Source organism: Helicoverpa zea, chromosome 6, assembly GCF_022581195.2.
Source record: "Helicoverpa zea isolate HzStark_Cry1AcR chromosome 6, ilHelZeax1.1, whole genome shotgun sequence".
In the NCBI taxonomy this organism is placed as follows: domain Eukaryota; kingdom Metazoa; phylum Arthropoda; class Insecta; order Lepidoptera; family Noctuidae; genus Helicoverpa; species Helicoverpa zea.
In genome coordinates, this window is record NC_061457.1 from 11,513,177 (window position 1) to 11,540,265 (window position 27,089).

Below are 27,089 nucleotides of genomic sequence, written 5' to 3' on the forward strand. Positions count from 1 at the left end.
CGGAATATGTTAAAAAACATTTATTGAGCATTATTTTTCTTCCAGTAGTATTGCATGGCTGCGTTGAACTTCGCTATACCGGGTGTAGCGATATTTTTGAAGAAAGTCTCCTCCTGCATAGAGGCGTACCATTTTGCAGTCTTAGGGAACCTGAAAATTACATGATAAGGTATATTAATACATCATCACCGCCATGTATTATATTATCATCATTAACACATGTTTTAGCAAATACATAAATGTATCTTTAACTTTAGGTTCATTCGTTTAGAAGTAAAAGCTCGACAGACGTAGAGTTACTTTAGATAAAAATTCATTTATTGCATAACTGTGTACATATTGATGTTAATTAAATACAATAGATTAGCTCAACAGTCTATCCAAAAGTCGGACATGCAATATTAAAAGAAAGTAGAGAAAAGAAAAAGATTCACTGACAATACAAAAGTGACTAAATTACTTTTCCAAAATATTCATTTAAATTACAAAAAACATTACCAATAAAAATATATTTAACTTTGCTTTAACATATTTTAATTTAATTAGCATTTAATATATTAAGTTGTAAAGTAAGGATAACATAAAATTAGTCTACTATCATATTTGAATTTTGCGCTTAATATTGCGCAAATACAGCTGGTAAATTACGTTTTTTTTGTAGGGATCGATTTTTGTCCAACGTTACTATTTATTTAGTAATCTGTGGTTATTTTTTTAGTTTTTCAACCTATTTGAGAAATAAGCTCCCAGTCCCATGAGAAACCGTTCAAAAGTATACTTACTTATCCGCATTCAAAGGCAGAATGGCCTGTGCAGCTCCAAGAGTTCCCGCCACAGACAAATCAGCAATAGTAATATGGTCGGCCGCCACATACTTGTTGCGAGATAGATAGGCCTCCAACATGCCGTAAGCCTCTTCTAAGTCTCGGAGGTGCTTCTCTGTTGCGGCTTTCATACCTTCCATTATTGTGGGGAGCTGAAATAGGAATGATTTAATTAAGGAATGTAAGTATATTTATTATTTTAAAAAATTATCAATTCCTACAAAGGCACGTAGGAATTGAGTTTTTTTTTGCCGGTTTATTTTATTTTACCCAGTTATGTATTACCATTTTTTCACAGATATTTTTTTACGGGCCGATAACAATACATGATTCTGCACGATTCATGCACGTGAAACATCGAATATTAATTAATCATTTCAACTTTGTTGCATTATACATTTTTGCGTAATTTTGAAGACAAATGTTATCATTACTTATTTTTAGCCCTGTCATCATGGCTATTGCAATACCAGTCCCACAGATAAATCTCTAAAATAAGTTCCTGAATAACCTTTTGGTACGTGTAACAATTACCACATGAACCGCGCCTAAAGCCTAGTAGCCCCACGTAAAGTTTAAGTCAACGTTTTTGTTTTTCAAATTCAAATATTTATTTGCTAGAATATGGTATAGATAGTTCAACTCAGATTTGCGCGCGGCCCTATGTGTGCGTCGGCTTGTAAATATACAACTTTCATTTGTATGACAGTGACGTCGTCCGAGCATGACGTGTTCTTATCGCTTTTGTTATGGGTACAGTCGTTTACGAAAATGTCTAGTTCTTCACGGAGAAAACGTTTAAGGAGTCAGGTAGCGTTTCAAAAAATGAAACAACATTCAAAGCTTTTTATTATTACATTTTACAGTTTTTCATTATTTTCTCATACGTTTTTTCAAATTGACATTGACAGTATCTAAGAAATAAATGAGGTGAAATATCTAAGATGAATTAAATACTCCTTACATATTTTCTAGCTCGGGGTACGCGGACAATAAATAAAAGTGTGGACTACGAATGTAAAAAAAACGTATAATCTAGTATAATAATGTAAACAAAATGTGTGCGGAATTTTAAAAAATTATATTGCTTCGCATAATGTCGACCAAAATAAGACGGAAATAATGAAACTCATAAATGAACGTTTAAGTCAAATTGATGAAGGGATGTGGTATAATACTTGTCGACATGTACAAAAGAAAAAAGAAGAATACTATAGACATTTTGACATGGAGTCAGAATTTATAATTCACCTTGGAGAGTAGCGAATCCGAAAATTCATCATTTGATTTTTCAAGTAGATTCAGAATCATTATAAATATATAAACATTAAATTACGTAATAACTGTTTTTCTTTAAACAGCCGTATACAACCCCTAAATAACTGTATTTGTACCCGACTGTACCTCTTGTCACGCACACAAAGTCACTGTATATGTACAAGGGTTACCCACACATAAGGCCGCGCGCAAGACTGAGTTGAACTTACTATACATAACGTGTTACAATAAATTTGTTTCAGCATATCCTGCCATAACATGGCGTGCAAATGTCAAAATAAGCGTTATAAATGTCTTAATCTAGGTCTTGTCAAAAGAATCTATTGTCTTGTCACCATAGTCCTTAATGGCGTAATAACATTTTTGTATTAATTTTTTTTTTTTAATATTGTGAGCGGTAATTCTTGCCAGCTATTTGGTAAATGATTATAAATAATAATTGGCATGCAGTAAATATTTTTCTTAAATAATTCTAGTTTTATCGGTGGCAGCTGAAGTACATTTTTATGGTGTGATCGGCTATTTGGCCTTTCCATGTTCTCTTTAAATAAGTTGTAGTTCCTTTTTACAAAAATACATATTTCGAAGATATATAAACATGGTAAAGGTAGAATTTTATACTTTTGGAATAGTGGCCTACAGCTATCTAGAAAATGAGCTCCACAAATTGCTCGAATACATTTTTTTTGAGCTTTAAAGACTCTGTCAAAGTCAACTGAATTGCCCCATATCATAATGCCATATCTCAGTATAGATGATACATAGCCATGGTAAGCCAGCATCGCAGTATGGCAGTTTGCTGTTTGTCTGATTCTTTTCAAGGCATATATAAAACTGATCTATTTTAGTCAGGATTTTATCAATGTGTGTTTTCTAATTACAATTTTTATCAACCGTTATACCTAAAAATACACAATTATAGACTGTGGTCAGTTTAGATTCTCTATAATCAATGTCAAGTTTATTTATGTTAGCCCTGTATGTCTGAAATAGGCATGATGACAAATTTTTAAATTCCTTTGTATGATGTAGGTATACGTCTATTTTATATGAAAAATTATTAATTTTAAGAAAATGCGAAGTTTTTTTATCAAATAATTGCATTTTTCTCTGTCCACTTTGAATCCGGCACGAAAACGCTTGTCAGTATCATGTCGTCACTTGTGACGTCACGCCTGAAATTACAAGACGCAAGTAAACAACGCTCGTGCAATAATAATTTTTTGTGTTATTAAATATGAATTCGAAAGGGCATAGGTGTTGTGGGGTCCCCCAGTGTAAGAACACATCCAAAACAACTCCTGATAAGTTATTTGTGTACGTTCCTCACAATAAAAAAATACGAAACAAGTGGCTTAAACTTGCAAGGCGAGATTCAAAAGCAATAGTGCCCAGGGTACAACTTTATTTTTGTGAAGATCACTTTGATGTAAGTTATTACATAGTTCTCTAGATTCTAGCATAGTTTATAATGTAAATAACTATTTCGAGGTTAGGTTTCATCTCTCATTGTTTTTTAATTAAACTAGTATACTTACATGGAAGTTTTAACATTTCTAAATTCAGCTGAACAAAAATCTTTATTTGATGCCAAAAACTTTCCCAGCATTATGATATCAATTCTAGGCAAATTAGTGCTGTTTGCCTTGATAAATCCGGGCTCCATAACTCGTGTTATACACAATTAATTAATTAAAAACAAAGATCGCAGTGGAAGTTCACAATAACGAAATGTGACGTTTGCGCGCTTTCGCGCGAGTTGTTTTGAGAGATGACGTCACGAGCTCTGATTGGTGTTCAAGATATCATGGCGGATTGCCTTATTTCGTAATTTTATTTTATAAAAATACATATTAATCACATTATTAATAAAGAAAACAATGCGCGTTTGATATTCCAAGCTTCAAGTTTAATTTAATAAATATATTATTTTAATGATTTTTGATTACTGTCATCATGCCTATTGTATTATATTTGTTTTTGTCATATTTATTTTAAGGTTATTTTTTGGTAAGGTTTTAAGGTGGTAAGGTTTTTCTTTCCTTATGCTACAATTTAAATTACAATTGCTTTGGCGTGGTATGGGCATGTGATGAGACGGTGTGAAACGCATGCTACAAAGAGTGTGCTAAGTATGAATGTGGAAGGATGGAGAGGCAGAGGTAGACCGAGGAAAAGATGGATTGATTACCTGAAACGAGGACATGAAGCAGAAGGGAGTGGATGTAAGTATGACGTCTGATAGAGAGGAATGGAAGAAAAAGACAAGTTGCGCCGACCCCAAATGACTTGGGAACAAGGCAGGAATATGATGAGAGGATGATGATGCTACAATTTAAATTAAACGCATCCAGCCATTGCTCAGAATTAATATAGAAAATGGATATAATACTTACAGCAACAACTTTAATCCTGACGAAGAAGATGCCAGTATCGAAGAACATGACTTGATTCACTATAGCTCGAGTACGCGGGTCGCTCGGGTACAGCGACTCACTCTTCTCTCCACCGTACTTAGATAGCAAGTAGATCATAATCGCGTGGCTGGAAATAATTATAGTTTAGATTATTTATAATTGTTTAAAATATATCTAAGTAAGTTTAAGGGTTTAGCATAATTATTTAACAAAATGTTAATTTGAATTTAACTATGAATCTATCTAGCTGGATCAGATATGGCGGACGCAGCGAAGTATTATATACTCGCTTCTACCAGCGGCTTCACCGGCGTTCTTTCGGAAATAAGTTCTTCACTCAGCCGGATAAAAACTAATGTATACCCTTTTTCAAATCGATCCAGTAGTTCCCGAGATTAGCCAGATAAGACAAATAAATTCTTCAGCTTTATACTATTAGTATAGACTTACCTGTCAGACAGAATAAAGTCTCCATCCACAAGAACAGGAATAGTGCCCTGAGGGTTCAACTGGAATTAAAGAAAAAAAAACTTATGTTAATGTACAGAATTAAAATTAAATAAACATGCAGGTAGTCAACTAAAACATTTTTGAATTACAAAAAAAAAACGATACATCAATCCTTATTTGTTACAAAACGAGTTAGTGTTTTTGCATGCACCGCCACCGTAAACAACAGAACAAATTGAGAAAAAAGTCGCTATGGAAATATGTAACATCGTAAAAATACATAGTTTTAGACAGTTATTTACGCTGGTACTAGAAGAAGTTTCTTTAGTGAGCATACGAAATCACCTCAAATATTCTACCTAAATCAATTTCATAAAGCTTCATGACCAAAATATCACAAATTACCGTCAAATATTCAGGAGATTTGTGCTCCATCTTCTGTATGTCGGGGTCCTTGAAGTCGAGCTGCAGTCCGATGATGTCGGCCACCATACGTACTGCGCATGCCGGGGGACTCGCGTCCAACTTGTAGAGTAATGGTGCCATTGTTTGTACTAAAATATTGTTATAATTACCATCAAATATTCAGGAGACTTGTGTTCCATCTTCTGTATGTCCGGGTCCTTGAAGTCGAGCGTCAGTCCGATGATGTCGGCCACCATACGCACAGCACAAGCCGGGGGACTCGCGTCCAACTTGTAGAGTAAAGGCGCCATTGTTAATGCTGGAAGAGTGAGAATATGTTATATAAGGCAAATGTTATTAGTGGGAAAGTGTGTGTGAATATTTGTTAAGGTGATTGGCGAGTAAAAATATAACTTGAAGATTTGTGTGACAATAAAATTTCAATGTACACAAGTAAGTTTGGTGACAAAAATGATAGGTATAAACATAATACGCTTTCCATTTATTAAAAGTAAGCTATAGGATATTGATAGTAGCTTATTTTGCATAAGTTTAGCTAGCCATATCAGAATAGGCTGTTAGAAAAACCGCGGAAAATTACTAGTAAAGCAGGATGCAGACACAAGTTATTAATTTTTTAAAAGAACATTACACAGTACAACATTGGAGGTTTTTTCTAAAAGAAATCCAATCACCGCAATGCAAAACTATTGTTAATAAATAAGTTAATTTAAACAAAAAAAAACAATATGATAATGTTACGTAATCTTACCAGACACTTCGACGGCAATTCAAACAATACTTTTTATGAAACTTGCACATTGTATATTAGTCATCAATTTACAAATACAGATAACTAACTATCTCTAATATATTTACTATCAATTCATTAATATCTATAATCAGAAGATAAAGCTGTTTATCAGGCAGGGTTCAATATACAATTTTAATCACATAGTTGTTATCTATGAATTTATCGCTTTATGCAATTTCTATATCGGGCTCTCGTGTGGCGCGACCACATAGTGAGTGTATGCGATTATGATAATTATATAATGTGCTTTACAATATAATGGTCATTTCAGAATAAGTTGTATGCTTTTGTAAACTTAATTATGTATGTTTCTACTCGATATTTTGACATAATTAGCTGCATACGGTTAGGAAGCTGTCGGCTTGCTTACCAGTATGTTTTTGTGAGAAGGCTAGCCAGATTTTCCCTCGATTATGTATTAGAAGAAGTTTACTAACATCTGATGTCTATAACATTTGCGTTTAGAGATTGAAGGAAGTTTCTTATTACGAACATGATAGTCAGACCAAGATTTGACGAAGCAATTTGTGAAAAATTAACACTTACCTCGAAAATATCGACAGTAGGATTGTGTGTCAAAAAAATCTACCAATTAAGTAAAAAATTTACTCCTACATACTCTTTATAATAATACATAGTATTTACAGATTTATTTTTGACTTTTCTTCTTATTTTTCTCCCATATAGCGTGCATTAATTTGTGGAAATATTCTGCTCCCGGCGCCATGACAGTTTTGAAGACTTGTTCCTCTCCCAAACGTGATAACCAGTCGGCGCAACGAGGGAATCTGTAATTTATAGTTTTTTTATGATGAAAATTCGATCCGGGACATAAAATACTCAAAAAGACACCCAAAGTTATAATAAAATGTGTTGAAGTTATCCAATTATGAGTATACTAAACTTCATGGCAGCTCTGAACATGATGCTTTTAGGTTCACAGAAACAATTTTTGGGTCGAGGAAGTTGCCTGAGGAGGATGCTTTTTTCCAAAATTAGACAAAATTTCTCATTTTTTATCTCAACTATCTAACTATCTGTTCTTCATAGTTTATCTTATCCTTTACGCAGACCAATCCAACGTCAAGTCCATCATGATTTTTAGAATGAATTGTAGGTCATTCAATAATTTACCAATCAAATTCTATCGGAAGACGATTTTCTAAACCTTAGTTTAGTTGTCAAGAAACAGAAATAATTTTTGAATGTAAAAAAATATATGACACTTACTTATCAGCATCCACTTTACGGAACACCTGTATGCTAGTAGCCGTGGCTCCGGCCGCAAGATCAGCCAACGTCAGCCGATCGGCCGCAATGTACGGTCTTCTCTGCAGGTACGCGTCCACTACAGAGAACGAAGATTCTATGTCGGCTATGTGTTGCGCTGTCGGCTTCTCTAGGCCGGTGAATGCTGACATCTGTAAGTATGATTATATTCTAGACTAGCTGTTGCCCGCGACTTCGTCTGCGTGGGCAATATAGAATTTCCAATTTCGATCATTAAATCGTTCATTGCTCATCCTCCGTAGGTGATAGCGTGATAATATATAGCCTATGTGTTGAACCGGCCCCCAGGTAATAGTCATCAAAATTTGATTTAAATCCATGCAGTACTTTTTGAGTTTATCCGGGACAAACATACAGACAAAAATTCTAAAAACTACATATTTGGGTTCAGAATCGATTATGGATCACCCCCCAAGTACTCTTTAAAAAAATATTCAATGTACAGTTTTGAGTTTCCTATCATTTTATTATATGTATAGATTATTTTATTTACACTATATCAGGAAGCAGGAGGAAAAAATATAAGGAAACAGCTATTACATATTCTAATATGTCCCTATTGTAGTTACAGAGGCTCAAATATTTTTTTATGTCTTTAAGACTAGCTTCGGCCAGACATTTCACCCGCGTCTTATGGGTATTCTTGTCACGCCCAGGCAAAAAGAAGCCCATAGTCCTCTTCATTACTCTTCAATAAATGGGCTATCTCACAACTCAAAGAATTTTTCAAATCGGACTTGTGATTAGCGCGTTCAAACAAACTTTCCATTTATCTAATAGTAAGTAATATAGACATCTATACTTACAGCAGCATTTCCAAGCGCCTTGAAGAAAACTCCGGCGTTGAAGAACATGCACTGGTCCACTATAGCGCGCGTGCGCAGGTCGCTCGGGTACAGCGACTCGCTCTTGTCGCCGCCGTACTTAGATAGCAGATACTTCATTATGGCGTGACTGAAATTTAAAATATTACATGTTCATCAAGATATATGTTAATAGTATTTTTGGGTCTGCGTATTTTTACTTATGATTCTGAAACGTAGTATTTTACCATAGGAATGTCATTATATTTACCCATGTTGAAGGCCACTTACCTTTCAGACAAAACGAAGTCACCGTCTTGTAGCACCGGTACTGTTCCCATAGGATTTAACTGTAAATAAGAAAACATATCTGTATAAATTGAGAACATATTTCTTTTAAAACTTCGTTAAAAACTGTATATACCTTTTCCAGTCGACGGGCTGATTATATAAACCAGTAAAGCAAAGCGAAAGCTCTCAAATGATTGGCAAAGTTTATAATGGGAAATGAACTCTAATCTGTTATTTTTCACCCAGTGAACGGTTTGTAGGTACATACGTTTTTCTTTAAAAAAAATATATATCTTGTTTACACTGCAGAGATCAGTTTATCAAGCTATTCCAATCTGCATTTTTTCCGGAACCACATTGAACTTTATACTTAAAAAAAAACAGTTAAGTCTAAAGTCTAGCTAGAGATAACTAGCGACCCGCCCCGGCTTCGCACGGAATAACAGTATTTCCCCACGTTGTTATACTTCATATAAACCTTTTCTAATCACACTGTCTATAAAAAAAAACCGCTTCAAAAAATTCGTTGCGTAGTTTTGAAGATTTAAGCGTGACATAGTAGGGATATAGGGACAGAAAAAGCGAATTTGTTTTATACTATGTAATGAAGATAAAATTGAAAATATATAAAAAAAAGATTGCCAACGGATGATACCTTCTTAAACTCAGGAGACTTCTGTTCATTCTGCAGTATCTTGACATCATTGTACTCCATCTTCAGGCCCAGGATTTCGCTGAGCATCATCACAGACCGGGCGGGTGGGCTGCCCACGGCACGGTGTAGGATTAGACGGGACATGGTCACTTAGAGTAGCTGTGTTTATATCAGACCATGGGACTGGGAACAAATAAATTCAATTTCTCATACAAATCTAGACAGTAACATATTAAAGAGGAGATATTTTTTGTTTGTTTGTAGGTAGGTAGTACCTATTCTACAGGCTACGAAAGTGGTGAATCGATTTAAAAAAGTATTTCACAGTTAGGAATCTGCACTATACTCAAGTACTTAGGTACCTAACGTGGGCTATATTATATCCGGGTAAGTGCAATAGTTACCACGGGACGCTTGTGAAATCGCAGGAAAACAGCTAGTATTGGATAAGTAAATGTACAAGGTACAACAATTGAGTACAAAGATCGTTTTTCCTTCAGTTGCGCTGTGTAATGAAAAGGGGATTAATTCAGCCGGTATCCGGTTTCTTTAATTAAGAATCTTATTTCGGAAAGTCATTCCGGCTGTATGCAGCCGCCCTTAAAATCAAGGTAGGATAAGAAAAAAATACTTATTACAAAAAAATCCCTCATAGGCTAGCAACATTATTCGCGCAAAAGTTAAAAATAGCCTCATGTTTATTTATAACATTCCAAACTACACCATAACCTACCTAAAACACATGTTCATTAAAATAAAGCAAATAACACTTACTTTCAATTTTAAACTAAAGACACACCTCTCAACAGTCACTTTTCCTTCAAACTGTTTTATTTTTGAATACTATCTCAATAAAACGATAAACACAGCAATGTGATTATACCTAACCTCAAAAACGGTAGGTTAGAAACCGTCCGGCGGCCTTGATCTTTGATACGCATGATACCGGTTGCGCGCACGCATGGCAAACTGTGCCAAAACAAAACATACAATGCTGACACCACGTGGAAACTACGCTACATGCCGTTTGTAGGTTTTACGACATAACTGCAGTATATGAATGGCTTTATTATTGTAGGTATTATTTTACACCTCGATTTTCCTTGCGCATGGAATTTGGCGCGAAATTTACTGTGACTGATTTTAAAGTTCAAGTAACCTAAAAATAGTAAAACATGTGATTACATCAATAGATAATTAGATGTAATTAAAATGGAAACATACTAAAATGATTATCTTAGAAACAAAAAGATATACTTGTACTAGTTGTACTCCAATTATCTTAGATAAATAATTATTTTAGTCACCAACCAAACCATATTACAACATAAGATGTAATGGACTAATGGAAGTTAGAAATTAAAACTGCAAGTGTGATCTCACTATCAAGCATTAACAAAGGAGATGGCCAAAAAAACACCCAGAGTCGACAGGAACTTCATATGTATGATTGGATTCAGTATAATTTGTGGATTTTAAAAAGTATTTCAAATCATCTAAAAACCATGGGGTTCTCTTTTTATAACGTTTTTTCGATCAAGATTTTAGTTCACAAAAAAGTTTACTTTTACTGTTTGATGTTTGTTAGAAGTTGAATGCAGACTCGTGATTGGACCGTTTTACATTGCTAAGTCATTTGTTATATTTGACAATGTCACATGGCGCGATTTTCAAAGACAATTTCTCCAAAAACATTTCATAGCCAGTTGTGAAGGTTGCATGGAACTGCGAAACCTCTCCAAGTAGGTAAGGTCGGTGCTTAATCGTATCTGGAGTGGTTAAATACAAGACCTTTTAATCACCAGGCCAACTCTGAAACTATGGGGTTATTACTAGTGGCTTGTATAATGTTAGTTTACTTTGCTTTTTTATGTCCCTTGATGTTAATAATCTTTAAAATCAACATATATTCAACATAATCTGTTTTTGCGATAATATGAAATAGCTCCTATACCCCATGGATTTCAGTCTGGATTTTTTGGCACCATCAAAGGTCTATCATAAAGAACCTATTGGTAACCATTTCATTGCTGTCGATTCTGGGTTTTTTTTCTATGAAAATTTGGCCATCTCCTTTAATGTCTTTCTTAAATGCAAACAACTATAGGTACATGCATTTTATTATAAATATATAAATTATGATACCTAGGAAAACATAAAATACAGCAAGTAATCTAGTATTTTATGAATAAGTGTACATATACAAATATTTTTCATACAATCGTATGGGCACAAGGTTCTTCCACCTTAAATAAGTTAGTTTTTACAATAATCTTGTTTTGGTTACAAGATATTACTCAGTAGTCTCAGTAGTAGTCTCGGCGCTAGACCCCGCTTTTGGTTGTCAAATGCTATCATTCGGTGGCAGGAACTCATTGACTAGCTCGATAATTTGACGGACTTCATCTTCTGATAGACGCTCCTCGCTTTCTTGAACAATCTGTAAATAACATCAATTTAACAACCATATTGAATACTATTATATTCACTATGGATGAAATTCTGCTAAATTGTTTGATATTTTTTTTGTACAAATGTTCTTTGTGAAACATGACTGAAAACCGATTCTGATTGGTATTCAGATGCAGTGAAAAAAAAGAGTTGAATTGAGTACCTCCCACTTTTTGGGAAGTTAGTTATAAAAATAGTGAAACTGCCAACTACATTTCATCATCATCATCCTCCTGGCCTTATCCCAAATTTAATTAAGGTTGGGACAGCATGTTTTCTCCTTTCATACAATGTCATCTCACAAGTATTGTTTTTTCTAGCCATAGCAACTTTCACACAATCCAATTATGTACTTACTAGCTTCCACCAGCGGCTTCGCCCGCGTGGTGTGTTGATAAAAAGTAGCCTATATGTTAATCCAGGGTATCACCTATCTACATACCAAATTTCAATCAAATCGGCCCAGCCGTTTTTGCGTGATTGAATAACAAACATACATCCATACATTCTCACAAACTTTCACATTTATAATATAAGTAGGATTACTATAGCTGTAAATTGTGAAAGAAGATAATAATTTGGAATATATCTCACCAACTGAATCTCCAGCTCTGTTCTCGGTGGCGTGTTGACCATCATCAGTTTCTCAGTCTTTGTCAATTTGAACTTCTTCATGGCTTCTAGAAAGCTCTGTATAGACTGTGCAGTCTGTTTCTTACAGTCTGTGTCTTGAAGGTAGTGTACTGTCTAAAAATATTAATTATTATACACATTTGAATATATTTGGCAGTTGTTATGGGTAGTTAAAAGTCAGTAAGTCTGACAACCCATCTTACTTAGGGGTACAGGATTATGGAGTCGTCGTACTTAGACAGTGAATCATGGTTGCTTACTTAGCAATCTAAGTTATTTTATATTGCATTCTGGTGAAGCTACAGAGCACAGTTAAGCACAGATAAGCTTACCTCGTATGTGACAGTGGCTAATGATCCTTCTCGTTTGTGTTTCTTCTGTGTACTATCTTTAAGTTGCTGTAATATTTGCATCACTTCGAAATTACACAGGAATGCTGCATTCGCTTTAATTCTGAAAAATGATAACCCTGTACAATTTTGAGTGGCAGACATCAATAAGAGGTCACCCTTTACACACGGTTGGTTAGCCCTATTGACTGACTGAAATATAACCATACCGGGAATCGAACCCGGTAACCTATTCGGAGGTCGGTGTCATCTTTCTTTATTTTGTATGAATGGAGATTGTATTGAGACTTGTAAGAACAAGAAACTCTCTTGTGGTCTTAGCGCTAAATATTTATCCTTGTGGAAAATATATTTTTAAGGGAAAGTTAAATAGTTTACAAAAAATATAATGTTTTTACATACGTCTCCATTTGGAAGATTACTACCAAAAATAAGATACAATGTAAGTAGTCAACAACTAGTGCCTAATACAGAATATGTTTAATACGAATTGCAGAAACAACCACAAAACAAACTTGAATATTAACAAATAACAATTATAAACACAGAACCTAAAGCATATCCAAGATCTGTCGCTTGTCAGCGTTGAGCGTTAATGTCAAAAATTGACAGATCAATCAAGAGAGAACCAGAGAACCCGAGAGAACCATCGAGAGAACAGCCGAAGACATCCTAGGCGGAGTATAGTCTATACCTACTCCAAGTCTCTATTAAAAATCAATAAGCAATCTTCAATTTAAACTCTATTCGGTTAATAAAACACATTAAGTAACATTTTGCAACATCGCCTAAGAGAGGCCCCTACTTCTAAAATAACATTATGTTATATTACAAGAAAAGTATTGTGTAATTAATATTTTAGACGCTAAAAATCTACCGTAATCTTCAATATTTATTTATGATACACAATCAAGTTTTCACTATTCGTAATATTGAAGAATTTGGAGTGGAGTGAGGGTGGTTCCATGGTATCTATGTAGATGATAATAAAGGTCATAGCACATTTGAATGGCGCACCACGGCGCAGCTGTTTATTAGGTAACTGCAACCCGCCGCGCCGCAGCGTTTTTATATTGACGTTGTAAAATGTTTTATATTAGATAGGTACGACTAAAGGGTTAAATTTAATTCGCAAGTTAATCGGTGTAACTTACATGACCTTATGCTATGCGTGGAGTTAAGATAATTTTGGATTTTGAATAAAACCTCTTTTTTTGTGCTTAAATATAACATCGGACTTGCATTGGACGCGATTGAATTTCCTTATGACTGTTTGACAACAGCTGTCAACTACAAAAATATTTGGTATTTTTATAGGGGTATTTCCTGCAGTTAACTCGTTTTTTTTAAAGATTTAATTAAACTTGCTTTTTATTCTTTGGGAGTACTATAAACATACTACTACGTACTACTCAAAATTATTACAGTTCACCCAAGGAAGCTGGAGATTTGAAATCATCGATTGATACCATTGATTGCACAAGACATGCTTGTTTGCTACATGCTACATGCTACATGCTTGTTTTACATGGAAGGGAATGAGCAGGGGTGTCTTCTAAATTTCAACAAAGTAAAGGTTAGGATGTCTTTTAGTTGGGATTAATGATTTGTATATTAATGATGGATTACTAAATAATTTTTAACGTGTACTTATTACATTGTTATCGGCAAGTGAAAACCCTTCTGCATTTGAATTTCCCGCTACCAGTTGAAGCTCTTTAATTTGTGTCTTTTTTTAGGACTGCCGAAAGTAAACGCGGTGTCTGCGAAAAGCTAACAAACACATCGGAAATTACTATCCATGCTATAATTACACCCGACCGAGGTGCACCCAAGAAATTTTGCATGGCGTAGCTGCCTAGTTTTATTTGAAATAATCCACGACCAACTACTACACTACAAGTAATGGTTTTATTTAACATATGAATATACATATTTGAATAACAAATTCAATTTTCATATAATTTTAACTATGATACGGCGCATAAGGTCAAAATTTATTTTGGAGCGTAATGTTAATAAAGTGGTTTCGATAACTCCGAGCGTTATCAAAAGACACAATTTCAGCCAAGAAACGTTCTCGACTGGTTTGCATAGGATTAAAACACCAATGAATGCATACTATAACCATTTCACAAGTTTGAAATTACCAGATAATAAGATATTTGCCACATATGTTTGGATAGACGGCAGTGGTATTACTTTACGTAGCAAGGATCGTGTATTGAATGAAGTACCGACTGATTTAAGCATGGTCCCGAAATGGAACTTTGATGGAAGTTCAACAGGCCAAGCTCATACTGACAACTCAGATACTGTATTACTACCAGTCGCTATATATTCAGACCCCCTTCGGCAATGCCCTCACGTTATTGTACTATGTGAAACTTATTATAGCGATGGAAGCCCTACTCCTACAAATCATAGAGCTACTTGTGCAGAAACTCTTAGCAAAATCTCAGATCAAGAGCCTTGGTTTGGGATAGAACAAGAATATACGTTATTTGATTCTGATCTATGGCCTTTGGGATGGCCTAAAGTTCGTGGATATCCCGTTACGAAAGCCAAGTACTCTTACTGCGGTGTGGGTGAACATGTCGCAGGAAGAGATTTGGTAGAATGTCACGCTAGGGCTTGCGTGTATTCTGGTATGGATTTCTGTGGTTCAAATGCAGAAGTCATGATGGGATCTTGGGAATACCAAGTAGGAACAACGGCGGGGATAAAAGCTGCCGATGATTTATGGGTCGGACGATATTTGCTAACAACGATTGCCGAAATGTTTGGAATTATAGTAAGCTTTCACCCGAAACCTATGGGAATGAATCAGCCTGGCATTGGCTGCCATCATAACTTTAGTACAAAGAAAATGCGAGATGACGGAGGCTTAGAAGAAATTGAAAGAGTTTGTGATGTATTGTGTCAGAAACATGAAAGTTACATGAAACATTACGGACTTGGAGACAGTCAAGAAAATCGAAAAAGACTGACTGGAAAATTCGAAACTGCTTCATATGAAAATTTCCGATGGGGTGTTGCTGATCGAGGTGCTTCCATTAGATTACAAAGAAGTGTTCAGGAAGAGAAGAAAGGCTTTTTAGAAGATCGGCGACCTGCTGGTGACTGTGACCCGTACAGGGTGTGCGCTCTTCTAGCTGAGGCGTGTATTTGAGAGTAATCTTTTGTTTAAGTAATTACGAATCGGAATAAATTTGTTTGTGTTTATTCACTCTTGTCATTAATGTTTCATCGCCAGCCATGTTATCAGCCCATTGCTAGGCACAGGCTCCTTCTCACACAAAAGAGGATTGAGATTTCAGATTTTATAGTCCAGCTTTCCTCGAAATTGATTTCTTGACTTTTTATTAGTCATTTAGAAAGTACTTACAAACTTAGTAGTTGCATTGGCCTGATCTGGAATCGAACCCATATACATACTGAGAGACGTAGGTTCACTACTGCTTACTGGGCGCATTTCCTTAGCAATTTCATAGAGAACCACCTGGCAGTAATACTTTTTAATTAAAAGCGAACTGACATCGTTTTAGAACCGTTCAAAATCATGTGTCAAAAGAAGTAGAAGTACATATTTACGGTGAAATATTGAGAAAAACAAACCAGGAAATTTTCAAGTTTATTTACATTCAAAGTTCAAAAAAATGGAAATTTTTATCAAAAAAAGTATTTCGCTACTTCGACCATCTCCCAGAAAAACTTTTGTTATACATAGAAGACCATTGATGGCACATAACATTAATCATATTCTCAGCAAAAAGGTTTTGGATCGTTATTTAAGACTTCCTTTGCCATGTAATAAAATAATAGCAACATACATTTGGATAGACGGTTCCGGCATTAATATGAGGTGCAAGGATCGCGTCCTGGATTGCGTTCCATACAGCCCAGATGCTGCACCATGTTGGTTTTTCGACGGCTGTTTCACGGGTCAAGCCTCGAAGGATAGCACTGATGCGATGCTGCGGCCCGCCGCCGTATACAGGGATCCGTTCCGAGCTGACCCACATGTTCTGATTTTATGTGATGTGTTCCTAGGGGATGGAAAAAAGCCAGCTGCAACAAATCACAGAGTTTTCTGTAATGAATTATGTGAAATACATAGAGACGAGGAACCGTGGTTTGGTATGGAGCAAGAGTGCACCATGTTGGATGTAGATGGATGGGGCTTGGGTTGGCCTAAGGGAGGTGGTTTTCCTGCAAAGAAATATCAGTATTCATATTGTGGTGTAGGAGCAAAATACATAGCAGGAAGGGATGTGATGGAATCCCACGCGAAAGCGTGTCTTTTTGCTGGTGTTGATTTTATGGGTAGTAATGCGGAAGTGATGAACGCTTGTTGGGAGTGGCAGATTGGCACTACGTTCGGTATAAAGGCTGCTGATGATTTGTGGATGTCTCGATTTATAATGAATCGTGTTGCTGAGGATTACGGTGTTGATATTACTTATCATCCTAAACCATTTGGTCATTTACATCCTGGGGTCGGCATGCACCACAACTTTAGCACGAAGAGAATGCGAGCAGACGGCGGGTATGCCTTTATTGAAGAGTGCATAAAAAAATTAGAAAAAAACCATAAGAAGCACATGAAAGTGTACGGAAATGATGAATCGACTAACAGAATGCGATTAATGGGAAAATTTGATACCTCAGCATTTGATAAATTTTCATGGGGCATCGCTAATCGAAACGCTTCCATCCGTCTTCAAAGAGGTATAAAAAAGAAAGGCAAAGGATTTATGGAGGACAGGCGACCAGGTGGTGACTCTGACCCTTACCTTGTGTGTGGACTATTGTTGGAAACATGTCTAGGGAGGACTAGCGGTGCTTGTGGAAAAAAGGAAAGTAAAAAAAAGTGTTGAAGACTAATTTGTGATGATCTTGTGAAAAATTATGATTTTTTTGATCCTGTCTATTTCTAGTAAAAGTATTTGGTATATTTACTAGTTTGTATTCTTCCATCTTCGAGTAGACTCAGACGAGCCTTTCGCCATGTCCTACACCTACGGTATATATTAACGCGTCAATGGCGCATTTATTTAAGGCTCCTGCTATTAAGTTCAATGCTTTGACTGGTAGCGGCAAATTAATACAAAATATAATGTTTTTCTAAAGATTTCCCTGACTTAGCAGTTCTTACAATTTAAATGTAATTTGATGAACTTGTATAAAATATAGCAACATCCGATATATTGAATTTAAATTACAATTCAAAAATTGCTAAGAAGTATATTATAAGATCATGTCTCATATCGAATGGTGAAACATCAGAAAACCATTTTATATTTGAATTTCCCTCTACCAGTTGAAGCATTCAGCTAAAGGTGAATGGAATAATATACCTCAAAACGTTTTTTTTGTTCTTGCAGAATTTCGAAAACTACAATTTAAATACAATCCGATATATTGCTATATTTTGCACTAAAAAGTTTAACGGATTAAATACATTTAAATGAGAGTTTTCTGGAACGGTGTACGTGAGATGGCAGCACTGGCACTAGCACTACTACGCGAGGTCCAACGAACTGTCAAAACATATACGCGAACTGTAATTTTTATGTATTTTTCTATATTCATTTATTTATTCTATAATAAATAATTATAGTAATAATTATAGTTATAATAATTATAACTTTAAAAATATATCGAATATGTATATCGAAAACCTTCATTTGTAATAAAAGAAAGATATCAAAAATTAAGTTAAATCATGCCGCATTTCGAATGTTAACTAAACTTTATGCGTGAAAAAAACTTTTTTTTTTAATTTCCCGCTACCATTCGGAGCATTTGCCTTAAGTTTGAAGTTTTATTGCACAATGTTAATGTAGGTCTAGGGGCCGCCTTCAACGAAATGCTTGAATTTTTATTTTAGTATATACAACATGTAACGTAATTAACACACACCCTCAAACACCCTAATTAGAATATTATGTTATTATCATAATACATACACTGAATTTTTAATTTAACATGTATATGCATTGTTATTTACTAAATTAGTTATACCAATTCTTGGATAACTTTTTGGTCATACTACTACGCACGCAAATATCGCGCCGCGCGCCGCTCGACTCGACACAACATAACAAAACTACGGAAAAAGCCGACAATACACGAAGTCTTATTACTTTGAGTTACGGTCTATTTGAATTTGTTTTGACTGTACAGGGTTAATGTGACAATAATTTCCGTAGATTTAATTATTTTTGGGATAAAAAATTACCTATATTAAAAATGATATAAATCGATTCAGTAAACGATTCTGAACAAACTAATTTCAGGATGTGCGTTAATTAAGTTACATGTTGTATAAGAGCGAGAAACTTTATCACTTTTAGAAAATAAATATATTTGTGATTCTTTTAGATTGCGACGATTTAACTGATTGTGCAATGGTTTCACATATGGAATTTAAAAGTTCCATCCTTCGTCGATTTTGAAAAGTGTGTGCTAACCTTTATACGTCTATGGACACAAGAGAATATCAGCGCTTTGAATATCTCTGGTCTTAAAACAGAACTCAGAAAACCATAGACAATATTTTAAAAAGAAAATCTCGCCGCCATTTTCATTCTTTTCTCTATTCCTTTTCGTCATATGGCGTATTAGGTGCGTTCGCTTACGTCCGCCATATTAAATGAAATCAATAAAATAAGACAAAATGTCGCCTTACTAAAGTGCGTGAAAATAATCCACCAACATCCAGTTATTGTGTGATTAAATCATCAAGAGGATCACAATGGAGAATTCCTACGGTGTGGGGGTTGTTAACAGATACGCTCTTTTCTTGGACGATGAGTCCGATCCTCTTGATGCGTTAAAAGCGCGAGAGCAAGCGAAGGAGCTCAAAAAGAAGACCAAAGAAGCCGAAAAGGAGAACAAGGGCAAACCTGAGACCAAACCTAAAGGTGGCGCTCCCGCTACCAGGAAGGGAATCAAGGAAACCCAAAATGTAAAGTCTCAAGAAAACAGAAGCGGTGAGCAACAGAAGGCCAAAGGTCCTGCCAGACCTAACGAGCGTAACACCGAACGTCCACCTCCGCGTCGCCGCGAGGATCGGCCGCAGAACGGTGCCGTTGAGAACAAGGAGGGAGCTCCTCGACCACCTCGCCGCGAGTTCGGCGACCGCAGGCCTAATTACGAGCGCCGCAACTTCAGCGACAATCCTGATGGAGCTGAGCGCCGTGGGCCGAGGCCACCGCGTGAACCTCGCGACGGACCGCGCGGGCCGCGTCCGTACGACAATAGAGGCAAGCGCGAGTTTGACAGGAGATCCGGCTCGGACAAGACCGGTGTGAAGCCGGTTGACAAGCGTGAGGGCGCCGGCCCTCATAACTGGGGCACTCTCAAGGACGAGATTGACGAGCTCAACAAGACCGGATCCGAAGGTGAGGTAGCTGAGGAGAAAGTGGCTGATGCTGCTGGTGCCGGCGCCGGCGACGGACAGCAGCCCGAGGCTGAGCGCGCCGCCGCTCCCACCGAAGAGGAACCGCGTGAACTCACGCTCGACGAGTATAAGGCGCTCCGAAATGCCCAGCGCACGCAACCGCAGTACAACTTGCGAAAGGCCGGTGAGGGTGAGGACTTGAGCCAGTGGAAGAACCTGGTCATGCTCGAGAAGAAGAAGGAAGGCGAAAGAGGTGAGGACGATGACAGCGATGACGAGTTCGACATGGCCGACTACCCGCAGCGCGTGGGCCGCCAAAAGCGTGTGCTCGGCATCGAGTTCACGTTCAACGACACGGCCCGGCGCGGCGGAACCGGCGGGCGCGGGCGCGGACGCGGTCGCGGCCGGGGCCGAGGCCCGCCGCGCGAGCCCGAGGTTGTGGAGGAGCGCCCGCCGCTGCGTGCTCAGGCCGCTCCGCCCAAGGTCGATGACAGCAAGGATTTTCCCTCTCTTGGCTAGACTCACAGTGAGCCTTCGTTCTTCTCCCTTTCGATAGAGATACAAATTAAAAATATTGTATGTACCGTTATTTTTGAAGTAAATATACAAAATATTTACACGAGCGTGTATTATATTACATTAAAATTTAGTTGATTTCTTCGGAAACCACCTTTCAATTTACTATTTGACTTTATCAGGTTAAATTTTATAGTTATTGATATGGGGGTTGACTAGTCGTGCTCGCGAATCACATAGGATGTTGTAGAGGGGGAGGATAATTTTTAAGAGTTTTAATTTTGGATTCACATAGCTACAGTATGCATACGGAACTATAATAACAGTAGCTTTTATCATATTGTAATCACAGCTTATGATTTAACTGAGTTTTATTATGGAATAAGGATTTTAAAACTTACTGACTGTGACAAGCTATGAATTCACTCTGTCACAATTTAGAGTAGAACATGAAAAGTAACCCTTGTTGCATTTTTTATCATGAGTTTGTGTTGACAAATGCAGACTTTGGGAACTGTAAATAGTTGATATATGTTAAAAGATAAGGTCTTAAAAATAACAAGGTTGATTTTTGTTGTTACACAACTTCAGAAAAATAAACATTTTGTATGTGTGATATTTCTCTTAATTATTTTCCTGTCATTTTGCTTCCTCCCCCTGCCTCTAGTCTAGTAATGTGATAAGAATCATAATCTGTAGTTGCACAAGTGGCTAGCTAAAAGGGTAAATGAAACCAATAGGCATCAAGTAATGTTGTATATTGACACATTTTATCACTTTCACACAAAAACAATTTACTTAAAATTTAGAGATACAAAACAATACACATGAGTTAAATATTCAACATAATAGAATTATTACTTACAAAAATAAACATTAATTACACAGGAGTGTAGACTTGATAAGCACAATAAATATATTTACATTAGGAGACACACTTCTGTTCTATATCTGCATGTTGCTGTGGTGACAGCAGTGCGCTGCACCCGCAGCAATACTTACTATACAACTGTTCTAATTCATAATAAATGTTTAACAAAGGAACATAATATTGTTTATTGATCTGTTACTTTCACATCCATGATTCAATATGTAAGTAGGTATATTTATAGTAGAAATGTTATATTTATATGTGATACAGAACAGGATAGCTATGACCGCATGCAGCGGCTATATCAAACACTACAAGTGTTCAAATAGTTAAAACAACATTATTGATAATTATAATTGTAGCTGACTAGTGTTGCTTGTAAATAAAATACAAAAACATTAAATACAGAAAATAGTTTAAATTATATTAGCAGGTAAGTTGCGTCAACTTTATGGTTTAGTTTCCATGAATAATCAAAGTTACACAACTAAAATAATACATCCGAGGTTCTGCTATAATTTAAAATTAACTGTCCTTATCAAGGGTGATAAAGGTTACAAATAATATTATTAAATTAGTGACGTAAAAGCGTATTTACTAAACACAGGACTTGAGTCCCGTTTCACAGCCACAATATACGTTCACTTATAATAAAAGCGATAATAAAGTACAAACCTCGTAGGATACGTGGCCAGTTATGATAATAAATACCTAGGCACATCTACAACATGTTCATTTATACACTGCTAAAATATTCCTATCTTTGTTTGTCCATTACACTATCAATTGACTATTATATACATTGACAACAATACTTGTAGTTAGTCACAATTATTTACAGCTGCAAAGTATTTTCAATACTAGAGTAAACTCAACTCTGGTCGAATAAACTTAATTGCAAGTACAATTTGTGTTAATTTCAAGGATACAGAAAACTTCTACATATTGTGTATGTAATATTTCTAATTTTCATCTTTGATTGCAAAATAAAACCATGCGGTTAAAAATGGTTTTATCATGGGTATCGTAACGGGCCAGATAACTAATCATACCACAAAAAAAATGGTAACGTTATGGCCAAGATAAGATAGGGCCGGTGTTGGTTTCCAGGATCATGGAAAAGCGTATAAAATTACAGAAGCGCTCTGGGTGACGCGCGGAATAATGTAACATTCATAAACCGAGCGGAGAGCGCGACGCAGGTAGGCATTGACTCGGCTACAGTCGTGCAGCTGACGAGTTCACTCGATGCCGAAGGTGTTGGTCTCTTCGACTGCAAGCAGTAGTTTCTCGTGGAGTAGGTGCGGCGTGGGGTAGGGCGGCAGGTCGAGGCGGTTGAAGCAGGTGTGAGCACGTGGCAGCGACTCCACGCGGCCCCAGCGCTCGATGCAGAAGCGCCGCGGGCCCGTCGAGCCGCGCAGCGCCGAGAATCCCTCGTACGGTATCGACGATGTTCCCGTCACGAACTGCACCAGCCGCAGACGCTGCTCGTTCGTGAACCTGCGACAAATGCTTGTTAGATACACATAGGTACTGATGAATTTGGGAGGAACGGATTTTTATGTTTTTTCATAGTACAGCTTATACAAATAGGAAGCTGATAGGAACAAAACAGGTAGGCTATTTTTGATTTGGTTGCGGGAAGTAGTTCGGGAACATCATGTTTGTCACGAGACTTCCGCATATCGGCAATAAACGCTTTCGTGATGAAATATGAGGAAGTGTTATGAATATCCACCATATTTATACGTGTTCGGTCGTATTTGGAACGATATTTTCAAAGTCAGTATTTAGGTAGGCGATATTTTATTTTCGATTGAATGTTAAATTATACCTAAATTTTATCATCCACTTGTCGGTAACAGACCATGAATTAAGAAAGCACTGATGTGAATTTTAAAAATATTGCGATCTAAGATCTGACTTGCATATTATTTTCAAATAGGATCATTTTAAATAGCAACCAAATACCAAGCGTAGGTAATTGATACAGTTTACATTGGCAATTCATAAATGGTGTAAATAGTGATAAGAATATTCATGTACCTGTCAATGGCCTGCCAGAACCAGATGATGACGGGATGAGCGTCGTGGTAGCCGCCGCGGTACTCCGTGTTGTTCCGCCAGTCGGCCACGTCCAGCTCTGGAGCGCCGGCTATCACCAGCTCTAGTTCTCGCGCGTCGAACGCGGCCACCAGTCGCGGGTCTACCACCTGAGGACAATGATGACATAACACGGCTGTAGTTCTTCGTCTTTTTAATTTTAGGGATTGCAAAGTTTACATTAGTTGAATTTAGGTAAGTATACATAATGGGCTGCCGGTTTGTTGAAAGAGTTACCGCGGTTACAAACATACAGGGCTTCAGAAGTTTTGTAAGCTCAAACAAAAGGTTAAACTTTTCAAGAAGTATGTATTTTCAGAGTAGTCGTAGTTATCAAATGTTTTTGGACGTCAACTTGTACTAAACATTGTTATAAAGGAATAAAGAAGACTATTTATATTAATTCAGCACCTCTATAAATGGAAATATTCGTAAACTTGTTTGGTCAAGGTCACAGACAAGTTTGATTGTATCACATTTAGGTATTACAATGTTTAATTTAATATATTCCACTTTAATACATGCTTATTGGTATTAGAATGTGAAAGTATTTTGTCTAGACTGATAACGGGAGGAATCAATAAGGCCCTGCCTGGTTTGCTCCATATTTTTTTAAGCTACTTAAGAAACATTTAATCACAGTTTATTTTATTTTTTTATAAATATGAAACGGCGAAACTTGAGTAGCGGTCAGTTAACTTCGGGCTCTGCAAGATTAAGGATGTAATTTTAAAGTAGCTACTTATATTGCGTAGCCAAATAGCTTCAAGCTGGCTTAGTTACGTTTCACTTACTACGTATTTAGCTTACTACCTATGTATTTAGCTTGCCCAGGACTTATTGAGGATTGTAGACACTTAGTTGTCCAGGACTCGCTGGGACTACCCGTTCTTGTTTTTTCCCGCGGGTGGGTGGGGACATGGGTTTTTGTGTATTTCCCTAAGACCCCATACTCAACATGTGGGCCACAGGTTGAGTATAGGATGATAGCAGGTTGATATTGCGACTCAGAACAAATTGTGGTAGGTATGTAGTAGTTACCTCATGGAAGCCGCGGACGAGCCACTCGGTCTGGTCGGCGACGCCGCGCGTGCAGCGCCAGCGCACGAGGCGCTCGAGGTAGTCCTTCTTGTTGCGCTCCGTCACCGCCAGCTCGCGCCCGCCCGGCCGCAGCTCCCGCTCCAGCACCCGCCCGTCCGCGAGCCGCTCTGATACCGCGAATGTCAGCTCCAGCGATGACACGCAACGCGCTGACTGTGGGGAGAATATAATGCTGTTATCTCATACCACGGATGAAAGGAAAGGTAGATAGGTCAAGTCTTGTAGATCAAGTAAAAGTAAAGTAGGTATGTTAGGTGTAATTAAAATGATCAGTTACTAGAACGAACGAGGCCCGTTCGGCTGCCTTGTCAAATCAAGATCATTCTTTTAATCCAGATTTGATTTAAGAAAAAAACAGAGCACTCAAGTGTTGGTAAAGTAAAAAAAGCTGAATTATAGTGATTGTCAACACTGCATGATTTTTTTGTGGTATGTCATTTCGCAGTTCAGCCTAGGAGGCCGTGTACTTAACCGGACTTCAACAGAGCATGACTAAAATTTAGTTACTTTATACCAAATCTTACCTGTAACCATCGCAACGAGGCAGCGAACTGCGCGTCCAAGGCATCCACATCTTCTAGCGCGGGCGGCAACCGCAGCAGCGCGCGGTACAGAGCTCGCGTGAACCACGCCTCGAGGAGGTAGCCGTGCACTAGCGCTAGCCCCAGCACGCGACCGGAGAAACGGAACCTACGGACAAATGGTAGAATTAGTATATGTAGGGCAGAGTAGGGTTTTCTGAGTGCAGGCTAAATATGTTATAAAGTAGGTAGGTACCAGAAATGTTCTTGCTATAAAAAGTAACGAATGTTGAAAAAGAGTAGAGAAATAAATAATACTACAGTTTTTCCGATTGTCTTAATAAATAGCAAAAACGACAATTAGTGTGAAAATAGTGACTATTGTGCGTACTTAATTATTTCTAACTAAATTCGTTTTTTTTTTTATTAAATTAGTTTTTTCTTATTTTTTGTCTATATAGCTCGCTAGCTACCTGGCGCTTCGACACCAACTAATCAACACGTGGTATTTTCCACTAAAGAATAATACCATATGGAGGGCCTACTTCACGACTTTTACAACACAACTATAGGAAGCTTTCAGATTCCCAAGCAATTCAGTTCGCCCAAAATAACCACGTGACCCAAATAACATTATTTACTTGCAGGAAATGTCCCAACTGCGCCATACAGTATTATATTAACTGGAGCCCAACCAACGGTGCGTAGAAATCGTTACACATCAGTTAGAAGTAACACGATATCATCAAATAGTAGCAAAAAAACTTCAAAAATCGTATATCTGTTTGTTTGTAACCAAATACATGGTGTTTATTGTAATTCGAGACCGTTCGGCTGCGCTTGCGCCGAGTAGAGTATAAATAAACATAGAGGGCGCGCGCGGCGGTGTAAAAATAAATCATAATAACGGAAATATCTGTTGCGTTGGCAAGGATGTGATGTGTATGTTATTTTGTTTATTTTGCAGTAAATGGGTCAAAATGTGTTACACAGGACTCACGCTATGCATGGTATATTGAAGATGTATTGTTAAGACATAAGTACATTTCTCGAGTTGTCCTCAACAAAAGTATGTATAATACAAAAAATAATATATCTGTTTAATACATTAATTAACTAGGGTCTCATATATTTCAGGTAAGAATTTGAGTGAAGTTTAAATAATGTTTTGCCTACCTAATTTAAAAATACATATGTATTGTAGGTAAATGGAGTTTTCGTCAGAATAAAAAGGTTAGAGTTGGGTAGGTAATAATTTGAAAAATACAATGCAATTTAAAAATAAATGTTAGAATTAAACAGATACCTTTACACAGCATTTATAATTGCTGTGTAAATAATAAGAACAATGAAAAGCTATATTAATTTTACTAAAATGTTTCTCAACAATGGGTAATTTATCATTTAAAAATACAACTAAAGAACATATTTCGTACAAATATGTTTTATTTTTATTCTGCATCACACAGAGTCAAAATTAATATTTAAACTATAGATACCTCTATGATTGCACAATTGCATCCCACTTTGATTATTTATTTTATTTGAAAAGCTTCTGATAATATTTGCTAAAAGGTTTCTTGAATGATTTCTGGCAACAATTATAATAAAAAAACACAGATAGCCTATAGTCAAAGAAAGGATAGGCTTTATCCAGATGCGGAAAGTTGTTCTCTCAGTACGCGGGTGGAACCTCGTGGAAAAGTTAGTACGGTAAATAAAATAATGCTACAGTTGTTTTGATTGTCTTAATAAATAGTAATAACTATCATTTGAAGTTTCCACCAGGAAGTGCATTTGCTAATCATTGTCATTTAAAATAATCATATGCAATTTACTGTTCTGTTAACTGTCAACTTGCGTATGACTAGTTATGCCCAACGGGTGTGATTAACTATGCCAATATAG

At 36.7% G+C, this 27,089-nt stretch overlaps 6 protein-coding genes across 15 annotated transcripts in view; 3 read left to right on the forward strand and 3 right to left on the reverse strand.

The window, feature by feature from the left end:
- Nucleotides 1-5: 5 nt before the first annotated feature.
- LOC124630932 lies at nt 6-10,283 on the reverse strand. The gene is made up of 11 exons (XM_047164974.1): nt 10,002-10,283; nt 9,228-9,410; nt 8,573-8,631; nt 8,285-8,432; nt 7,419-7,609; nt 6,840-6,976; nt 5,545-5,693; nt 4,970-5,028; nt 4,499-4,646; nt 783-976; nt 6-150 (listed from the first exon to the last, which is right to left on the reverse strand). Exons 2-11 carry the CDS (start codon nt 9,369-9,371, stop codon nt 21-23), a joined length of 1,359 nt encoding a protein of 452 aa, XP_047020930.1. The 5' UTR covers nt 9,372-9,410; nt 10,002-10,283; the 3' UTR covers nt 6-20.
- Nucleotides 10,284-10,601: 318 nt separating this feature from the next.
- On the reverse strand, nt 10,602-13,257 carry LOC124631204 (DNA-directed RNA polymerase III subunit RPC9-like). Of its 2 annotated transcripts, none has more exons than XM_047165447.1 (5): nt 13,213-13,257; nt 12,644-12,764; nt 12,273-12,425; nt 11,302-11,667; nt 10,602-10,627 (listed from the first exon to the last, which is right to left on the reverse strand). In XM_047165447.1, exons 2-4 carry the CDS (start codon nt 12,722-12,724, stop codon nt 11,572-11,574), a joined length of 330 nt encoding a protein of 109 aa, XP_047021403.1. In that variant the 5' UTR covers nt 12,725-12,764; nt 13,213-13,257; the 3' UTR covers nt 10,602-10,627; nt 11,302-11,571. The 2 variants fall into 2 exon arrangements, with proteins under 2 accessions (XP_047021403.1, XP_047021402.1); XM_047165446.1 differs by having other exon boundaries at nt 13,064-13,255.
- A 764-nt stretch (nt 13,258-14,021) lies between these two features.
- Nucleotides 14,022-15,886, forward strand: LOC124631203 (glutamine synthetase 1, mitochondrial-like). The gene is made up of 2 exons (XM_047165443.1): nt 14,022-14,237; nt 14,401-15,886. Exon 2 carries the CDS (start codon nt 14,634-14,636, stop codon nt 15,831-15,833), a length of 1,200 nt encoding a protein of 399 aa, XP_047021399.1. The 5' UTR covers nt 14,022-14,237; nt 14,401-14,633; the 3' UTR covers nt 15,834-15,886.
- Nucleotides 15,887-16,320: 434 nt separating this feature from the next.
- On the forward strand, nt 16,321-17,622 carry LOC124631314 (glutamine synthetase 1, mitochondrial-like). Its single transcript, XM_047165644.1, has one exon. It carries the CDS (start codon nt 16,321-16,323, stop codon nt 17,539-17,541), a length of 1,221 nt encoding a protein of 406 aa, XP_047021600.1. The 3' UTR covers nt 17,542-17,622.
- Nucleotides 17,623-19,230: 1,608 nt separating this feature from the next.
- Nucleotides 19,231-21,201, forward strand: LOC124631022 (plasminogen activator inhibitor 1 RNA-binding protein-like). The gene has a single exon (XM_047165119.1). The coding sequence runs from the start codon at nt 19,422-19,424 to the stop codon at nt 20,586-20,588; it is 1,167 nt and encodes a 388-aa protein (XP_047021075.1). The 5' UTR covers nt 19,231-19,421; the 3' UTR covers nt 20,589-21,201.
- Nucleotides 21,202-21,873: 672 nt separating this feature from the next.
- The window catches only part of LOC124631018 (E3 ubiquitin-protein ligase HECW2), a 91,842-nt gene continuing 86,626 nt past the window's right edge, over nt 21,874-27,089 (reverse strand). For all 9 annotated transcript variants that reach the window (XM_047165109.1, XM_047165111.1, XM_047165108.1 and 6 more), the window contains 4 exons: nt 25,185-25,350; nt 24,601-24,813; nt 23,503-23,669; nt 21,874-22,956 (listed from right to left, as the gene is read on the reverse strand). In XM_047165109.1, coding sequence (XP_047021065.1) covers nt 22,698-22,956; nt 23,503-23,669; nt 24,601-24,813; nt 25,185-25,350 — 805 coding nt within the window. In that variant the 3' untranslated portion in view covers nt 21,874-22,697. The remainder of the gene's footprint in view (nt 22,957-23,502; nt 23,670-24,600; nt 24,814-25,184; nt 25,351-27,089) is intronic.

Excerpts from the sequence above, each read along its gene's own strand:
- LOC124630932 (XM_047164974.1), bottom strand. The coding sequence starts at position 9,371 with ATGTCCCGTCTAATCCTACACCGTGCCGTGGGCAGCCCACCCGCCCGG. Across the intron at positions 7,610-8,284 it reads AGGCGCTTGGAAATGCTGCT|ATGTCAGCATTCACCGGCCT; the intron begins GTAAGTATAGAT and ends TCATACTTACAG. Across the intron at positions 5,694-6,839 it reads TAAGAAGAAAAGTCAAAAAT|CATTAACAATGGCGCCTTTA; the intron begins AAATCTGTAAAT and ends TCACTCTTCCAG.
- LOC124631204 (XM_047165446.1), bottom strand. Across the intron at positions 12,426-12,643 it reads TAGCCACTGTCACATACGAG|ACAGTACACTACCTTCAAGA; the intron begins GTAAGCTTATCT and ends TAATATTTTTAG. Across the intron at positions 11,668-12,272 it reads CAGAGCTGGAGATTCAGTTG|ATTGTTCAAGAAAGCGAGGA; the intron begins GTGAGATATATT and ends TGTTATTTACAG.
- LOC124631203 (XM_047165443.1), top strand. The coding sequence starts at position 14,634 with ATGATACGGCGCATAAGGTCAAAATTTATTTTGGAGCGTAATGTTAAT.
- LOC124631314 (XM_047165644.1), top strand. The coding sequence starts at position 16,321 with ATGGAAATTTTTATCAAAAAAAGTATTTCGCTACTTCGACCATCTCCC.
- LOC124631022 (XM_047165119.1), top strand. The coding sequence starts at position 19,422 with ATGGAGAATTCCTACGGTGTGGGGGTTGTTAACAGATACGCTCTTTTC.